A 14,565-nucleotide genomic window follows, 5' to 3' on the forward strand; every position below is an offset into this window, starting at 1 on the left:
CCTCCCAGGCAGCGCGCTCCAGACCCTCACCACCCTCCCAGGCAGCGCGTTCCAGACCCTCACCACCCTCCCAGGCAGCGCGTTCCAGACCCTCCCCACCCTCCCAGGCAGCACGTTCCAGACCCTCCCCACCCTCCCAGGCCGTGCGTTCCAGACCCTCCCCACCCTCCCAGGCAGCACGTTCCAGACCCTCCCCACCCTCCCAGGCAGCACGTTCCAGACCCTCCCCACCCTCCCAGGCAGCACGTTCCAGACCCTCCCCACCCTCCCAGGCAGCACGTTCCAGACCCTCCCCACCCTCCCAGGCAGTGCCCTCCAGACCCTCCCCACCCTCCCAGGCCGTGCGTTCCAGACCCTCCCACCCTCCCAGGCAGCGCGCTCCAGACCCTCCCCACCCTCCCAGGCCGTGCGTTCCAGACCCTCCCACCCTCCCAGGCAGCGCGCTCCAGACCCTCACCACCCTCCCAGGCAGCGCGTTCCAGACCCTCCCCACCCTCCCAGGCAGCACGTTCCAGACCCTCCCCACCCTCCCAGGCCGTGCGTTCCAGACCCTCCCCACCCTCCCAGGCAGCACGTTCCAGACCCTCCCCACCCTCCCAGGCAGCACGTTCCAGACCCTCCCCACCCTCCCAGGCAGCACGTTCCAGACCCTCCCCACCCTCCCAGGCAGCACGTTCCAGACCCTCCCCACCCTCCCAGGCAGTGCCCTCCAGACCCTCCCCACCCTCCCAGGCCGTGCGTTCCAGACCCTCCCACCCTCCCAGGCAGCGCGCTCCAGACCCTCCCCACCCTCCCAGGCCGTGCGTTCCAGACCCTCCCACCCTCCCAGGCAGCGCGCTCCAGACCCTCCCCACCCTCCCAGGCAGTGCGTTCCGGGGCATTAAATGTTTTAATTAGTTCATCAACTTAATCTTCTCAATTCCAGGGACGCAGTTTAATTTTATATTGTCGTAAAGTTTCCTCCGTATTGTCCGGGCCACAGGCCACCACTGCTCCCCCTCTCTGCAAAGCACCACTAAATAATAACAGCGACTGATTGGTGCTGACACATTCCCTCACCTTCCCCGCCTCGGTCAGCTGGTGTTGTATAAACACAGGTGAATCTGCTTACCTTGTACAGGGAGTTTGGGAGCAGGTTGTTCATGGTGAACGCCCCCAGCTCAAGCAGGTGTTCAGCTGTGTCGTCTGATTTATTCACCTGTAGGAAGAGGTAGCGCTCAGTCAGTGTCTGATAGAATTGAACAGACACGCCCTCTGTGAATGGACTCCACTCCCCACCCAGCCCAACCCCCGGAACTGGACACTCTCACACACAACCCGACAACCCGACCCATGAACGGACTAACCCACTGTCCCCCGCCGAACCCCCCGCCCCGCCATGGCCGGACTGATCCCGGGATGGGAGTGAAGCAAGATCGGACTGATCCCGGAATGGGAGTGAAGCAAGATCGGACTGACCCCGGGATGGGAGTGAAGCGTGATCGGACTGATCCCGGGATGGGAGTGAAGCAAGATCGGACTGTTCCTGGGATGGGAGTGAAGCAAGACCGGACTGATCCCGGGATGGGAGTGAAGCAAGACCGGACTGACCCCGGGATGGGAGTGAAGCAAGACCGGACTGATCCCGGGATGGGAGTGAAGCAAGATCGGACTGTTCCTGGGATGGGAGTGAAGCAAGATCGGACTGATCCCGGGATGGGAGTGAAGCATGACCGGACTGATCCCGGGATGGGAGTGAAGCATGATCGGACTGATCCCGGGATGGGAGTGAAGCAAGACCGGACTGATCCCGGAATGGGAGTGAAGCGTGACCGGACTGACCCCGGGATGGGAGTGAAGCAAGACCGGACTGATCCCGGGATGGGAGTGAAGCGTGACCGGACTGATCCCGGGATGGGAGTGAAGCATGATCGGACTGATCCCGGGATGGGAGTGAAGCATGACCGGACTGATCCCGGGATGGGAGTGAAGCATGACCGGACTGATCCCGGGATGGGAGTGAAGCAAGATCGGACTGATCCCGGGATGGGAGTGAAGCAAGACCGGACTGACCCCGGGATGGGAGTGAAGCAAGATCGGACTGATCCCGGGATGGGATTGAAGCGTGACCGGACTGACCCCGTGATGGGAGTGAAGCAAGATTGGACTGATCCCGGGATGGGAGTGAAGCAAGATCGGACTGATCCCGGGATGGGAGTGAAGCAAGATCGGACTGATCCCGAGATGGGAGTGAAGCGTGACCGGACTGATCCCGGGATGGGAGTGAAGCATGACCGGACTGATCCCGGGATGGGAGTGAAGCAAGATCGGACTGATCCCGGGATGGGATTGAAGCGTGACCGGACTGACCCCGTGATGGGAGTGAAGCAAGATTGGACTGACCCCGGGATGGGAGTGAAGCAAGACCGGACTGATCCCGGGATGGGAGTGAAGCAAGATTGGACTGACCCCGGGATGGGAGTGAAGCAAGATCGGACTGATCCCGGGATGGGAGTGAAGCAAGATCGGACTGATCCCGGGATGGGAGTGAAGCAAGATCGGACTGATCCCGGGATGGGAGTGAAGCAAGATCGGACTGATGCCTGGATGGGAGTGAAGCAAGGTCGGACTGATCCCGGGATGGGAGTGAAGCAAGATCGGACTGATGCCTGGATGGGAGTGAAGCAAGATCGGACTGATCCCGGGATGGGAGTGAAGCAAGACCGGACTGATCCTGGGATGGGAGTGAAGCAAGACCGGACTGATCCCGGGATGGGAGTGAAGCAAGATCGGACTGATCCCGGGATGGGAGTGAAGCAAGACCGGACTGATCCCAGGATGGGAGTGAAGCATGACCGGACTGATCCCAGGATGGGAGTGAAGCATGACGGGACTGATCCCGGGATGGGAGTGAAGCAAGATCGGACTGATCCCGGGATGGGAGTGAAGCAAGACCGGACTGATCCCGGGATGGGAGTGAAGCAAGATCGGACTGATCCCGGGATGGGAGTGAAGCAAGACCGGACTGATCCCAGGATGGGAGTGAAGCAAGACCGGACAGATCCTGGGATGGGAGTGAAGCAAGACCGGACTGATCCCGGGATGGGAGTGAAGCGTGACCGGACTGATCCCGGGATGGGAGTGAAGCATGACCGGACTGATCCCGGGATGGGAGTGAAGCATGACCGGACTGATCCCGGGATGGGAGTGAAGCAAGACCGGACTGATCCCGGGATGGGAGTGAAGCGTGACCGGACTGACCCCGGGATGGGAGTGAAGCATGACCGGACTGATCCCGGGATGGGAGTGAAGCAAGACCGGACTGATCCCTGGATGGGAGTGAAGCATGACCGGACTGATCCCGGGATGGGAGTGAAGCAAGACCGGACTGATCCCGGGATGGGAGTGAAGCAAGATCGGACTGATCCCGGGATGGGAGTGAAGCGTGACCGGACTGATCCCGGGATGGGAGTGAAGCGTGACCGGACTGATCCCGGGATGGGAGTGAAGCGTGACCGGACTGATCCCGGGATGGGAGTGAAGCAAGATCGGACTGATCCCGGGATGGGAGTGAAGCATGACCGGACTGATCCCGGGATGGGAGTGAAGCAAGACCGGACTGATCCCTGGATGGGAGTGAAGCATGACCGGACTGATCCCGGGATGGGAGTGAAGCAAGACCGGACTGATCCCGGGATGGGAGTGAAGCAAGATCGGACTGATCCCGGGATGGGAGTGAAGCATGACCGGACTGATCCCGGGATGGGAGTGAAGCGTGACCGGACTGATCCCGGGATGGGAGTGAAGCAAGATCGGACTGACCCCGGGATGGGAGTGAAGCAAGATCGGACTGATCCCGGGATGGGAGTGAAGCAAGACCGGACTGATCCCGGGATGGGAGTGAAGCATGACCGGACTGATCCCGGGATGGGAGTGAAGCAAGATCGGACTGACCCCGGGATGGGAGTGAAGCAAGATCGGACTGACCCCGGGATGGGAGTGAAGCATGACCGGACTGATCCCGGGATGGGAGTGAAGCAAGATCGGACTGATCCCGGGATGGGAGTGAAGCGTGACCGGACTGATCCCGGGATGGGAGTGAAGCAAGATCGGACTGATCCCGGGATGGGAGTGAAGCAAGATCGGACTGATCCCGGGATGGGAGTGAAGCATAATCGGACTGATCCCGGGATGGGAGTGAAGCATGACCGGACTGATCCCGGGATGGGAGTGAAGCATGATCGGACTGATCCCGGGATGGGAGTGAAGCAAGATCGGACTGATCCCGGGATGGGAGTGAAGCGTGATCGGACTGATCCCGGGATGGGAGTGAAGCATGACCGGACTGATCCCGGGATGGGAGTGAAGCAAGATTGGACTGATCCCGGGATGGGAGTGAAGCAAGATCGGACTGATCCCGGGATGGGAGTGAAGCAAGATCGGACTGACCCCGGGATGGGAGTGAAGCAAGATCGGACTGATCCCGGGATGGGAGTGAAGCATGACCGGACTGATCCCGGGATGGGAGTGAAGCAAGATCGGACTGATCCCGGGATGGGAGTGAAGCGTGACCGGACTGATCCCGGGATGGGAGTGAAGCAAGATCGGACTGATCCCGGGATGGGAGTGAAGCAAGATCGGACTGATCCCGGGATGGGAGTGAAGCGTGACCGGACTGATCCCGGGATGGGAGTGAAGCAAGATCGGACTGATCCCGGGATGGGAGTGAAGCAAGATCGGACTGATCCCGGGATGGGAGTGAAGCAAGATCGGACTGATCCCGGGATGGGAGTGAAGCAAGATCGGACTGATCCCGGGATGGGAGTGAAGCGTGACCGGACTGACCCCGGGATGGGAGTGAAGCAAGATCGGACTGATCCCGGGATGGGAGTGAAGCATGACCGGACTGATCCCGGGATGGGAGTGAAGCATGACCGGACTGATCCCGGGATGGGAGTGAAGCAAGATTGGACTGATCCCGGGATGGGAGTGAAGCATGACCGGACTGACCCCGGGATGGGAGTGAAGCAAGATCGGACTGTTCCCGGGATGGGAATGAAGCAAGATCGGACTGTTCCCGGGATGGGAGTGAAGCAAGATCGGACTGTTCCCGGGATGGGAGTGAAGCAAGATCGGACTGTTCCCGGGATGGGAATGAAGCAAGATCGGACTGTTCCCGGGATGGGAGTGAAGCAAGACCGGACTGATCCCGGGATGGGAGTGACGCAAGACCGGACTGATCCCGGGATGGGAGTGAAGCAAGATCGGACTGTTCCCGGGATGGGAGTGAAGCAAGATCGGACTGATCCCGGGATGGGAGTGAAGCGTGACCGGACTGATCCCGGGATGGGAGTGAAGCAAGATCGGACTGATCCCGGGATGGGAGTGAAGCAAGATCGGACTGACCCCGGGATGGGAGTGAAGCAAGATCGGACTGATCCCGGGATGGGAGTGAAGCGTGACCGGACTGATCCCGGGATGGGAGTGAAGCGTGACCGGACTGATCCCGGGATGGGAGTGAAGCAAGATAGGACTGATCCCGGGATGGGAGTGAAGCAAGATCGGACTGACCCCGGGATGGGAGTGAAGCAAGATCGGACTGATCCCGGGATGGGAGTGAAGCAAGACCGGACTGATCCCGGGATGGGAGTGAAGCAAGACCGGACTGATCCCGGGATGGGAGTGAAGCAAGATCGGACTGATCCCGGGATGGGAGTGAAGCAAGATCGGACTGATCCCGGGATGGGAGTGAAGCAAGACCGGACTGATCCCGGGATGGGAGTGAAGCAAGATCGGACTGACCCCGGGATGGGAGTGAAGCAAGACCGGACTGATCCCGGGATGGGAGTGAAGCAAGACCGGACTGACCCCGGGATGGGAATGAAGCAAGATCGGACTGATCCCGGGATGGGAGTGAAGCAAGACCGGACTGATCCCGGGATGGGAGTGAAGCATGATCGGACTGATCCCGGGATGGGAGTGAAGCATGACCGGACTGATCCCGGGATGGGAGTGAAGCATGACCGGACTGATCCCGGGATGGGAGTGAAGCATGACCGGACTGATCCCGGGATGGGAGTGAAGCAAGAACGGACTGATCCCGGGATGGGAGTGAAGCAAGATTGGACTGACCCCGGGATGGGAGTGAAGCAAGATCGGACTGATCCCGGGATGGGAGTGAAGCAAGATCGGACTGATCCCGGGATGGGAGTGAAGCAAGATCGGACTGATCCCTGGATGGGAGTGAAGCATGACCGGACTGATCCCGGGATGGGAGTGAAGCATGACCGGACTGATCCCGGGATGGGAGTGAAGCAAGAACGGACTGATCCCGGGATGGGAGTGAAGCATGACCGGACTGATCCCGGGATGGGAGTGAAGCATGACCGGACTGATCCCGGGATGGGAGTGAAGCAAGAACGGACTGATCCCGGGATGGGAGTGAAGCAAGATCGGACTGACCCCGGGATGGGAGTGAAGCATGACCGGACTGATCCCGGGATGGGAGTGAAGCATGATCGGACTGATCCCGGGATGGGAGTGAAGCAAGACCGGACTGATCCCGGGATGGGAGTGAAGCAAGATCGGACTGATCCCGGGATGGGAGTGAAGCAAGACCGGACTGATCCCGGGATGGGAGTGAAGCAAGACCGGACTGATCCCGGGATGGGAGTGAAGCAAGATCGGACTGACCCCGGGATGGGAGTGAAGCATGACCGGACTGATCCCGGGATGGGAATGAAGCAAGATTGGACTGACCCCGGGATGGGAGTGAAGCAAGACCGGACTGACCCCGGGATGGGAGTGAAGCAAGATCGGACTGATCCCGGGATGGGAGTGAAGCAAGATCCGACTGACCCCGGGATGGGAGTGAAGCATGACCGGACTGATCCCGGGATGGGAGTGAAGCAAGATCGGACTGATCCCGGGATGGGAGTGAAGCAAGACCGGACTGACCCCGGGATGGGAGTGAAGCAAGACCGGACTGTTCCCGGGATGGGAGTGAAGCAAGATCGGACTGATCCCGGGATGGGATTGAAGCAAGATTGGACTGATCCCTGGATGGGGGTGAAGCAAGATCGGACTGACCCCGGGATGGGAGTGAAGCAAGATCGGACTGATCCCGGGATGGGAGTGAAGCAAGATCGGACTGATCCCGGGATGGGAGTGAAGCAAGATCGGACTGACCCCGGGATGGGAGTGAAGCAAGATCGGACTGACCCCGGGATGGGAGTGAAGCAAGATCGGACTGATCCCGGGATGGGAGTGAAGCAAGATCGGACTGATCCCGGGATGGGAGTGAAGCAAGATCGGACTGATCCCGGGATGGGAGTGAAGCAAGATCGGATTGATCCCGGGATGGGAGTGAAGCAAGAACGGACTGATCCCGGGATGGGAGTGAAGCAAGATCGGACTGATCCCGGGATGGGAGTGAAGCATGATCGGACTGATCCCGGGATGGGAGTGAAGCAAGATCGGACTGATCCCGGGATGGGAGTGAAGCATGACCGGACTGACCCCGGGATGGGAGTGAAGCATGACCGGACTGATCCCGGGATGGGAGTGAAGCATGACCGGACTGATCCCGGGATGGGAGTGAAGCATGACCGGACTGATCCCGGGATGGGAGTGAAGCAAGATCGGACTGATCCCGGGATGGGAATGAAGCAAGATCGGACTGATCCCGGGATGTGAATGAAGCAAGATCGGACTGATCCCGGGATGGGAGTGAAGAATGACCGGACTGATCCCGGGATGGGAGTGAAGCAAGATCGGACTGATCCCGGAATGGGAGTGAAGCAAGACTGGACTGATCCCGGGATGGGAGTGAAGCGTGACCGGACTGACCCCGGGCTGGGAGTGAAGCATGACCGGACTGATCCCAGGATGGGAGTGAAGCATGACGGGACTGATCCCGGGATGGGAGTGAAGCGTGACCGGACTGATCCCGGGATGGGAGTGAAGCATGATCGGACTGATCCCGGGATGGGAGTGAAGCAAGATCGGACTGATCCCGGGATGGGAGTGAAGCGTGACCGGACTGATCCCGGGATGGGAGTCAAGCAAGACCGGACTGATCCTGGGATGGGAGTGAAGCAAGATCGGACTGATCCCGGGATGGGAGTGAAGCATGACCGGACTGATCCCGGGATGGGAGTGAAGCATGATCGGACTGATCCCGGGATGGGAGTGAAGCAAGATCGGACTGATCCCGGGATGGGAGTGAAGCAAGACCGGACTGATCCCGGGATGGGAGTGAAGCAAGACCGGACTGATCCCGGGATGGGAGTGAAGCAAGACCGGACTGATCCCGGGATGGGAGTGAAGCAAGACCGGACTGATCCCGGGATGGGAGTGAAGCAAGATCGGACTGATCCCGGGATGGGAGTGAAGCAAGACCGGACTGATCCCGGGATGGGAGTGAAGCAAGATTGGACTGATCCCGGGATGGGAGTGAAGCAAGATCGGACTGATCCCGGGATGGGAGTGAAGCAAGATCGGACTGACCCCGGGATGGGAGTGAAGCAAGATCGGACTGATCCCGGGATGGGAGTGAAGCAAGATCGGACTGATCCCGGGATGGGAGTGAAGCAAGATCGGACTGATCCCGGGATGGGAGTGAAGCAAGATCGGACTGATCCCGGGATGGGAGTGAAGCATGACCGGACTGATCCCGGGATGGGAGTGAAGCAAGATCGGACTGATCCCGGGATGGGAGTGAAGCAAGATCGGACTGATCCCGGGATGGGAGTGAAGCAAGATCGGACTGATCCCGGGATGGGAGTGAAGCAAGATCGGACTGACCCCGGGATGGGAGTGAAGCAAGATCGGACTGATCCCGGGATGGGAGTGAAGCAAGATCGGACTGATCCCGGGATGGGAGTGAAGCAAGATCGGACTGATCCCGGGATGGGAGTGAAGCAAGATCGGACTGATCCCGGGATGGGAGTGAAGCATGACAGGACTGACCCCGGGATGGGAGTGAAGAATGACCGGACTGATCCCGGGATGGGAGTGAAGCAAGATCGGACTGATCCCGGAATGGGAGTGAAGCAAGACCGGACTGATCCCGGGATGGGAGTGAAGCATGACCGGACTGATCCCGGGATGGGAGTGAAGCAAGATCGGACTGATCCCGGGATGGGAGTGAAGCATGACCGGACTGATCCCAGGATGGGAGTGAAGCATGACGGGACTGATCCCGGGATGGGAGTGAAGCAAGACCGGACTGATCCCGGGATGGGAGTGAAGCATGATCGGACTGATCCCGGGATGGGAGTGAAGCAAGATCGGACTGATCCCGGGATGGGAGTGAAGCAAGACCGGACTGATCCCGGGATGGGAGTGAAGCGTGACCGGACTGATCCCGGGATGGGAGTGAAGCAAGACCGGACTGATCCCGGGATGGGAGTGAAGCGTGACCGGACTGATCCCGGGATGGGAGTGAAGCAAGATCGGACTGATCCCGGGATGGGAGTGAAGCAAGATCGGACTGACCCCGGGATGGGAGTGAAGCATGACCGGACTGACCCCGGGATGGGAGTGAAGCAAGACCGGACTGATCCCGGGATGGGAGTGAAGCAAGATCGGACTGACCCCGGGATGGGAGTGAAGCAAGACCGGACTGATCCCGGGATGGGAGTGAAGCAAGATCGGACTGATCCCGGGATGGGAGTGAAGCAAGACCGGACTGATCCCGGGATGGGAGTGAAGCGTGACCGGACTGATCCCGGGATGGGAGTGAAGCAAGATCGGACTGACCCCGGGATGGGAGTGAAGCAAGACCGGACTGATCCCGGGATGGGAGTGAAGCGTGACCGGACTGATCCCGGGATGGGAGTGAAGCAAGATCGGACTGACCCCGGGATGGGAATGAAGCAAGATCGGACTGATCCCGGGATGGGAGTGAAGCAAGATCGGACTGATCCCGGGATGGGAATGAAGCAAGATCGGACTGATCCCGGGATGGGAGTGAAGCATGACCGGACTGATCCCAGGATGGGAATGAAGCAAGACCGGACTGACCCCGGGATGGGAGTGAAGCATGACCGGACTGATCCCAGGATGGGAGTGAAGCATGATCGGACTGACCCCGGGATGGGAGTGAAGCAAGACCGGACTGACCCCGGGATGGGAGTGAAGCAAGATCGGACTGATCCCGGGATGGGAGTGAAGCATGACCGGACTGATCCCGGGATGGGAATGAAGCAAGATCGGACTGATCCCGGGATGGGAATGAAGCAAGATCGGACTGACCCCGGGATGGGAGTGAAGAATGACCGGACTGATCCCGGGATGGGAGTGAAGCAAGATCGGACTGATCCCGGAATGGGAGTGAAGCAAGACCGGACTGATCCCGGGATGGGAGTGAAGCAAGATCGGACTGATCCCGGGATGGGAGTGAAGCATGACCGGACTGATCCCGGGATGGGAGTGAAGCATGATCGGACTGATCCCGGGATGGGAGTGAAGCATGACCGGACTGATCCCGGGATGGGAGTGAAGCATGATCGGACTGATCCCGGGATGGGAGTGAAGCATGACCGGACTGATCCCGGGATGGGAGTGAAGCAAGACTGGACTGACCCCGGGATGGGAGTGAAGCAAGATCGGACTGATCCCGGGATGGGAGTGAAGCATGACCGGACTGATCCCGGGATGGGAGTGAAGCATGACCGGACTGATCCCGGGATGGGAGTGAAGCAAGATCGGACTGATCCCGGGATGGGAGTGAAGCATGATCGGACTGACCCCGGGATGGGAGTGAAGCAAGATCGGACTGATCCCGGGATGGGAGTGAAGCATGACCGGACTGATCCCGGGATGGGAGTGAAGCAAGATCGGACTGATCCCGGGATGGGAGTGAAGCAAGATCAGACTGATCCCGGAATGGGAGTGAAGCAAGATCGGACTGATCCCGGGATGGGAGTGAAGCAAGATCGGACTGACCCCGGGATGGGAGTGAAGCAAGATCGGACTGATCCCGGGATGGGAGTGAAGCAAGATCGGACTGATCCCGGGATGGGAGTGAAGCAAGATCGGACTGATCCCGGGATGGGAGTGAAGCAAGATCGGACTGATCCCGGGATGGGAGTGAAGAATGACCGGACTGATCCCGGGATGGGAGTGAAGCAAGATCGGACTGATCCCGGAATGGGAGTGAAGCAAGACCGGACTGATCCCGGGATGGGAGTGAAGCATGACCGGACTGATCCCGGGATGGGAGTGAAGCAAGATCGGACTGATCCCGGGATGGGAGTGAAGCATGACCGGACTGATCCCAGGATGGGAGTGAAGCATGACGGGACTGATCCCAGGATGGGAGTGAAGCAAGACCGGACTGATCCCGGGATGGGAGTGAAGCATGATCGGACTGATCCCGGGATGGGAGTGAAGCAAGATCGGACTGATCCCGGGATGGGAGTGAAGCAAGACCGGACTGATCCCGGGATGGGAGTGAAGCGTGACCGGACTGATCCCGGGATGGGAGTGAAGCAAGACCGGACTGATCCCGGGATGGGAGTGAAGCAAGACCGGACTGATCCCGGGATGGGAGTGAAGCAAGATCGGACTGATCCCGGGATGGGAGTGAAGCAAGATCGGACTGACCCCGGGATGGGAGTGAAGCAAGATCGGACTGACCCCGGGATGGGAGTGAAGCAAGACCGGACTGATCCCGGGATGGGAGTGAAGCAAGATCGGACTGATCCCGGGATGGGAGTGAAGCAAGACCGGACTGATCCCGGGATGGGAGTGAAGCGTGACCGGACTGATCCCGGGATGGGAGTGAAGCAAGATCGGACTGACCCCGGGATGGGAGTGAAGCAAGACCGGACTGATCCCGGGATGGGAGTGAAGCGTGACCGGACTGATCCCGGGATGGGAGTGAAGCAAGATCGGACTGACCCCGGGATGGGAATGAAGCAAGATCGGACTGATCCCGGGATGGGAGTGAAGCAAGATCGGACTGATCCCGGGATGGGAATGAAGCAAGACCGGACTGACCCAGGGATGGGAGTGAAGCAAGATCGGACTGATCCCGGGATGGGAGTGAAGCATGACCGGACTGATCCCAGGATGGGAGTGAAGCATGATCGGACTGACCCCGGGATGGGAGTGAAGCAAGACCGGACTGACCCCGGGATGGGAGTGAAGCAAGATCGGACTGATCCCGGGATGGGAGTGAAGCATGACCGGACTGATCCCGGGATGGGAATGAAGCAAGATCGGACTGATCCCGGGATGGGAATGAAGCAAGATCGGACTGATCCCGGAATGGGAGTGAAGCAAGACCGGACTGATCCCGGGATGGGAGTGAAGCATGACCGGACTGATCCCGGGATGGGAGTGAAGCAAGATCGGACTGATCCCGGGATGGGAGTGAAGCATGACCGGACTGATCCCAGGATGGGAGTGAAGCATGACGGGACTGATCCCAGGATGGGAGTGAAGCAAGACCGGACTGATCCCGGGATGGGAGTGAAGCATGATCGGACTGATCCCGGGATGGGAGTGAAGCAAGATCGGACTGATCCCGGGATGGGAGTGAAGCAAGACCGGACTGATCCCGGGATGGGAGTGAAGCGTGACCGGACTGATCCCGGGATGGGAGTGAAGCAAGACCGGACTGATCCCGGGATGGGAGTGAAGCAAGACCGGACTGATCCCGGGATGGGAGTGAAGCAAGATCGGACTGATCCCGGGATGGGAGTGAAGCAAGATCGGACTGACCCCGGGATGGGAGTGAAGCATGACCGGACTGACCCCGGGATGGGAGTGAAGCAAGACCGGACTGATCCCGGGATGGGAGTGAAGCAAGATCGGACTGACCCCGGGATGGGAGTGAAGCAAGACCGGACTGATCCCGGGATGGGAGTGAAGCAAGATCGGACTGATCCCGGGATGGGAGTGAAGCAAGACCGGACTGATCCCGGGATGGGAGTGAAGCGTGACCGGACTGATCCCGGGATGGGAGTGAAGCAAGATCGGACTGACCCCGGGATGGGAGTGAAGCAAGACCGGACTGATCCCGGGATGGGAGTGAAGCGTGACCGGACTGATCCCGGGATGGGAGTGAAGCAAGATCGGACTGACCCCGGGATGGGAATGAAGCAAGATCGGACTGATCCCGGGATGGGAGTGAAGCAAAATCGGACTGATCCCGGGATGGGAATGAAGCAAGACCGGACTGACCCCGGGATGGGAGTGAAGCATGACCGGACTGATCCCAGGATGGGAGTGAAGCATGATCGGACTGACCCCGGGATGGGAGTGAAGCAAGACCGGACTGACCCCGGGATGGGAGTGAAGCATGACCGGACTGATCCCGGGATGGGAATGAAGCAAGATCGGACTGATCCCGGGATGGGAATGAAGCAAGATCGGACTGACCCCGGGATGGGAGTGAAGAATGACCGGACTGATCCCGGGATGGGAGTGAAGCAAGATCGGACTGATCCCGGAATGGGAGTGAAGCAAGACCGGACTGATCCCGGGATGGGAGTGAAGCAAGATCGGACTGATCCCGGGATGGGAGTGAAGCATGACCGGACTGATCCCGGGATGGGAGTGAAGCATGACCGGACTGATCCCGGGATGGGAGTGAAGCAAGACCGGACTGATCCCTGGATGGGAGTGAAGCAAGACCTGACTGATCCCGGGATGGGAGTGAAGCAAGATCGGACTGATCCCGGGATGGGATTGAAGCAAGACCGGACTGATCCCGGGATGGGAGTGACGCATGACCGGACTGACCCCGGGATGGGAGTGAAGCAAGACCGGACTGATCCCGGGATGGGAGTGAAGCAAGACCGGACTGATCCCGGGATGGGAGTGACGCATGACCGGACTGATCCCGGGATGGGAGTGAAGCATGACCGGACTGATCCCGGGATGGGAGTGAAGAAAGACCGGACTGATCCCGGGATGGGAGTGAAGCATGATCGGACTGATCCCGGGATGGGAGTGAAGCATGACCGGACTGATCCCGGGATGGGAGTGAAGCATGACCGGACTGATCCCGGGATGGGAGTGAAGCATGACCGGACTGATCCCGGGATGGGAGTGAAGCATGATCGGACTGATCCCGGGATGGGAGTGAAGCATGACCGGACTGATCCCGGGATGGGAGTGACGCATGACCGGACTGATCCCGGGATGGGAGTGAAGCAAGACCGGACTGATCCCGGGATGGGAGTGAAGCAAGATCGGACTGATCCCGGGATGGGAGTGACGCATGACCGGACTGATCCCGGGATGGGAGTGAAGCAAGATCGGACTGATCCCGGGATGGGAGTGAAGCATGACCGGACTGATCCCGGGATGGGAGTGAAGCATGACCGGACTGATCCCGGGATGGGAGTGAAGCATGACCGGACTGACCCCGGGATGGGAGTGAAGCAAGATCGGACTGATCCCGGGATGGGAGTGAAGCATGACCGGACTGATCCCGGGATGGGAGTGAAGCAAGACCGGACTGACCCCGGGATGGGAGTGAAGCATGACCGGACTGATCCCGGGATGGGAGTGAAGCATGATCGGACTGATCCCGGGATGGGAGTGAAGCATGACCGGACTGATCCCGGG

The 14,565-nt window shown here is 59.8% G+C and overlaps 1 protein-coding gene across 3 annotated transcripts in view; it reads right to left on the bottom strand.

Annotated features, from left to right (window-relative positions):
* Window positions 1–14,565, bottom strand: part of LOC140386997 (bridge-like lipid transfer protein family member 2) — a 193,835-nt gene that overhangs the window by 22,504 nt on the left and 156,766 nt on the right. For all 3 annotated transcript variants that reach the window (XM_072469961.1, XM_072469962.1, XM_072469963.1), the window contains one exon: window positions 1,112–1,198. In XM_072469961.1, coding sequence (XP_072326062.1) covers window positions 1,112–1,198 — 87 coding nt within the window. The remainder of the gene's footprint in view (window positions 1–1,111; window positions 1,199–14,565) is intronic.

This window comes from Scyliorhinus torazame, chromosome 12 (assembly GCF_047496885.1).
Source record: "Scyliorhinus torazame isolate Kashiwa2021f chromosome 12, sScyTor2.1, whole genome shotgun sequence".
NCBI classification, from domain to species: Eukaryota; Metazoa; Chordata; class Chondrichthyes; order Carcharhiniformes; family Scyliorhinidae; genus Scyliorhinus; species Scyliorhinus torazame.